The sequence below is a fragment of the Monopterus albus genome, unplaced genomic scaffold, assembly GCF_001952655.1.
Source record: "Monopterus albus unplaced genomic scaffold, M_albus_1.0 scaffold82.1, whole genome shotgun sequence".
Lineage (NCBI taxonomy): Eukaryota > Metazoa > Chordata > Actinopteri > Synbranchiformes > Synbranchidae > Monopterus > Monopterus albus.
This window is the reverse complement of record NW_018127962.1, coordinates 1,885,397-1,890,374: the sequence shown is the minus strand read 5'-3', so window position 1 is coordinate 1,890,374 and position 4,978 is coordinate 1,885,397. Positions and strand designations below refer to the sequence as shown.

Sequence of the window (4,978 nt, the reverse complement as noted above, 5' to 3'; positions counted from 1 at the left end):
TGTATGGAAATGAGATTTTAATCATATAGGGTGTTGGACTTTTAAAATACCTATTAGTCCATTTAAGATACTGGCTACAGTGCCAGTGATCAAGGACAGAATGTACCACTATAGCTAGCATTACATAACAAGTGTTAACAATACAAGGCTATGCCACATTGAGAATAGGAGACTCAAAACACAAGGATTTGGTGATGATGGTATCATGCATGGTGGGTTTTTAGCCAGTTTTTTTTTTTTTTTTTTCCATTTGGCTAATATGTGCAAAATGTTTACACCACAAAAGCAAATAGGCTTCTTACACAGAGGCACATAGTGAAGACAGATGTATGGCTGAGTATTGAATGGAGTTCTTTCCTGATTCATGATCAGTTTATCAACTCACTAGAAAGAGAAGTGATAAGTGACTCCAAAATCTGGTTTGTGCCGAACCTCTTTCTCAGGAGGCTCACTGCTAATGGCAAAGTCTTCGTGTTGGCTGATTGTCTCCATCTTATGGACTGGGGTAAAACAGGTGTTTCAGGTAACAAGCCACTTTGGGGTAAAACTGCCCCTGAGCACAGAGAGCTTGGATCTGCCTTTTCCTCTCTAAACCTATAAATTCACCATCCAGACAGCAAATATAAACTTGACTGAACCAAGGTAACCATTTTCACCCCATTTCCTGAATGACATGTTTTCCAGAAAGGCTGCTTCAGGGGGAGATCAGTGGACAAAGGAGGTCATTTCCTAGATTATTTGCTCTCCAGTAGATTGAGACCTGCCATGTGTTGCTCCAAGGATTTGACACCAAAGCCATTGCTGTTTTTGTTGTTATGAGCTCCCTGCTCTTTGACAGGAGAGGTTGCATCCTGCCTCTCTTTCCAGTCCTGCGGGGAACCCAAGCTGCTCCTCTCTGACTTGTACTGCAAATGGACAAAAATATACAACACTAGTCTTTTAGCTATTAAAATAAATACACTTGAAGCTGCTACAATGAATAAACATGAATTTTTTGTTTCATTAAAAATGGATCAAATGACTAGACCACTTGTATGCCAAAGGGGTTGCTTGTATTGATGGACCCTTGTTGAATTATCACCCAACTCTGCAGTTCCCCTCATCTCTACTGAGTGGAAGCTTGTCTTTCAGCTCACTGTTTGGGTTTTACAGTCTACATCTTTAAGCTTTTGGTTTACTTTTGTTATTCTCATCTGCACTGTTTTACAATAGAGCAGGCAGCTGTTTTCTGTGAAAATGTTCTCAACACCCATGGTACACTAGCTGCTCAGTGATAACCCTTATCATTTAAAGGGCTAGATATTTTTTTGCAGAAGCTAAGACTGTATATTGGACTTATATTTACCAAGTGGCCAGTTACATGACCCCGTACGAATGCCAGCCTCACTAGATATCTGCAGAATGTATAAATAGAAAACTTTAGGATTAAGAAACCAAATCTATTATTGTAGGCTTAATAACTTTGTTGGGCTACTGAGTCTTTCTTGGTAGACTTTGGTAGATTTCCATGTAGCTTGCCAAGCTAAACTAAGAGCCAGTCATCCAGTCAGAAATACTGTTCAATGGTTATCACCTTTCTATTGAGCTTGTTACAGAATGGGAGGAGGAAGAGGACCATAGTCAAAATGCTTCTGGTAGTCTGAATGGAGGAGTCCACCTAGAAACACAACAATACAAATATACATTAAAGGAGCACTGTGTAAGATCTACATGTAAGGATTTGTTAGCAGAAATTGGCTCTAGTATGCACTATCACATTTTCACTAATGTGTAAGCACCAGAAAATTTGAACTGTTGCATTTTTTTTGGCTTAGAATGAAACTTTTATATGTACATAAGAGTGGGTCCCCTATCACAGAGGCCACCATGCTTTTTTACAGTATCCCAGAATGGACAAACCCCACAGTGGCTCTAGAGCATAAATTTCGTGATTTCACACTGAGGTAACAGCTTGGATTTGGAGGAGCTTGGAAAACAAAGAAGTAACATTAGAAACAAGAGGAAGCATTGTCGTGAGTTTAAGAACTATAATTTGAAGAAATGGAGGACCATAATTATACTGACACAAGATGAGGATAAACACTGGTGGGGCCTTTCCCAGACGGAAATCCTTGATGAAGGACAAATATTTCCAGAATGATGCCGAAGTTGCTTGTTTTCTGCTATATAGATAATTTAGCATAACAAGTAAAGTTAACCTTAATGCAAGTTTTTGTTTGATAGCTTTGGCCAGAATATGGCCAGTGCCGTCAGGTGGCCATGCTTGTTTTCAGAGTGCGCAATTTGTCCTACATTTACGGTAACCATTGTCAAACGGCAGTGATGGCTGTTTAACACGATGTGTGAGAGCTTTGCTGAATGTTGCAATCCACAACCTCACCGCTAGATGTCATTAAATCTCACATGCTGCACATTTAATACTTTAAGAGGGAACAGCACAGATACACACTAGATGCAAAAGCACAAGTGTATACAAACAACCAATGCAAAAGCACAAGTGTATACAAACAACTGAGGAGTCAACCAAACACACAAACACGTTGTGTTTTCAGCATTTCAGGGCACATACACTGACATACCATCACTTGAGACTTACCCTAACCTTAATCATAACCACTATTTGCCTAACCCTTTGTTCCCAAGGACATTGAGTTGCCACAATGTGACTGTAAACAGATTTACATCCCCACAACATGAGTACCTGGTCACACACACACACATATCACTATCTAACTGCATTTGTCATATAACTTAACATTTCCTCATTGGTGCTCCCTCAACGCCTGACAAGCACACACTCCACTATTAGTGATGAATGATAACATGGACAAGATAGACAGACATAGAAATGGAAGCCAATACATAACAAAGAGATGCTCATTAATCAGCAGATGACACACACTATTCCCAACCTTCGCCTTTATTATAAAGTGACCTAAGGCACCTCACTTCTGCCCAAGATGCTCATTAATTTGTCATAGACATTCATTCATCTAGCGCCCTGTGTTTGATAATGGTGTTACTCGCTGATCACGTTAGTCATGCTTTATTCTGTGCTCCATACTTCACTGATGCCCGTTTGTTGTTAGGGATGTAGTTCTTTTGCTGTCTAATTACACCTTTAAGAAAAAGCCTACAGTGAGTCTGTCCTGTACACTCTTTGTGATGTTACTAATTTAACACATATCGGCAGAACAGACTCAAGGAAAAATGAGTCATTGATACATTTTTATAATAAGTTTACACACATACAAAAACAGATGCACACACACACACACACACACGCACACACACACACACACACACAGGCGTAGTATGGGTACCTTCTGGAAGGTGGCAGTCTTGCCCTGTACAGGAGTCTTGGCCCCCATCTGCAGCTGTTGGCATAATGCCACCAGTTTCTCCATCTCTGTCATCACCACAGACTTTTCCTCATCAACCAGCTGGAACAGAGAAAGATAGGGGGGATGTCTTTCAGGACAGCAGACATGGTTTATGATCCATCGGGTCTAGGTTAATATGTACGGACACTGAGAGATTTACTGGACCAGATTTATAGTGACCTAAGTCAAACACAAATCAAACATCATAAAAAAAGGTGATAAAATAAATAAAAAATTAAGTGCTGGTTGATTTAATCCATCAGCAACAGGCAGGTCATGATCTACTGCTTAAGTCTCATCCAGCTGAGTTAATCCCCAGATCTCAGTCACGGGTGCCAGCATACTACTTCAATAGCATGGGCACTAATGACCTACAAACAAAAACTCTTTTATTCCAGGTAATACTATTCATGACTGTGAGAAAAGTACATAAAATGTCTTAAACCCCAATTAAAAATGCTCACGCTCATCTGCATAAGTACGTTCATAATTTTCAGTGAGGGCAACACAGCTGTGCTATAAGTGTGATAAATGCTAAAGAACTATGGAAATGGAGGGTGAGACAGAGGGACTCCATTAGCACCACTTTATTTGATGTAATTAATCAGAAAGTGTGAGGCAAGTTGAAGAGTTCAGCCTCCTCATTATGAATTAGTCCTGGGCGGTCTCGGTAAACTCCCCCTCTCTCATCTCGTCGGCACATGTGCACCCTCCCCCAGACAGAAGTGACAAATGCCAGTCATTAATGGCTGTCAAGAAGAGCTGTTTAATTAAACTTGGAGGACCTGGGGAAGAAGTCGGTGGCAGGCATGAGGAAGGAAGGCGCTGAGACTACATTTGTTTGTTGGACCCCAACTCGAAGAAAAAAAAAGGATGAGGAAAGTGTGTGACAGCCTTAATTTCCTGCTCTCGCTGTGTGATTTATAAGGTGGATCTGGCACCATGGCATGCCAGAATAGGTGACATGAGTGTGTATGTGTGTGAGAGGCATAACAATGTTGGGAGTACAGGTGCCAGCGTGTGTATGTATTTGCATACAGATGGGTTAGCAGCTCAGACTGCTCCAAATAAATAGTTTTGTTTGCTTTTTGGCTTCATTTACGCAGTTCTATGTTTACATCTACAGTTGCCTATCAGAATACTGTAGTCAGTCAGATTCATGTAGAGAATTTCTTTTTTATGTTTTTTAATATTTCACCACACACATGATTTTATTACTATTACTAAAAGACAGCATATTTTGGTTTCTTTCTTCTAAATATTTAATGTGCAAGAAGATTTGGAAATGACATTATGTGAGCACATAATGATTTAGTATGCAGCCTTAAACTATGTGGGTGTGTATGTCCAAGAAAGATATATTGTATCAGTATATACCTGAGTGGAAAAAGTGCGGAGAGATGAGCACAGCTGGAGCCCCTCCTCAGAAAGAACCTTTAGAGTGAGTCAAAAAAAAAACAGGCAAATATAAAAATATTTATACAAATATGAGCAAAAATATTATTTTTTTTTAACATGTACCAGGAAGCCAATCAATAGCAAAAAAGCATAGTCAGTAAAAATTATGAGATCGTTAATCTTATCAGTATGCACTC

At 39.8% G+C, this 4,978-nt stretch overlaps 1 protein-coding gene across 2 annotated transcripts in view; it reads right to left on the bottom strand.

Annotated features, from left to right (window-relative positions):
- Nucleotides 1-493: 493 nt before the first annotated feature.
- Nucleotides 494-4,978, bottom strand: part of ctnnal1 (catenin (cadherin-associated protein), alpha-like 1) — a 50,211-nt gene continuing 45,726 nt past the window's right edge. For both annotated transcript variants that reach the window (XM_020606941.1, XM_020606942.1), the window contains exons 16-19: nt 4,761-4,817; nt 3,324-3,443; nt 1,574-1,657; nt 494-905 (exon numbers count right to left, since the gene is read on the bottom strand). In XM_020606941.1, coding sequence (XP_020462597.1) covers nt 735-905; nt 1,574-1,657; nt 3,324-3,443; nt 4,761-4,817 — 432 coding nt within the window. In that variant the 3' untranslated portion in view covers nt 494-734. The remainder of the gene's footprint in view (nt 906-1,573; nt 1,658-3,323; nt 3,444-4,760; nt 4,818-4,978) is intronic.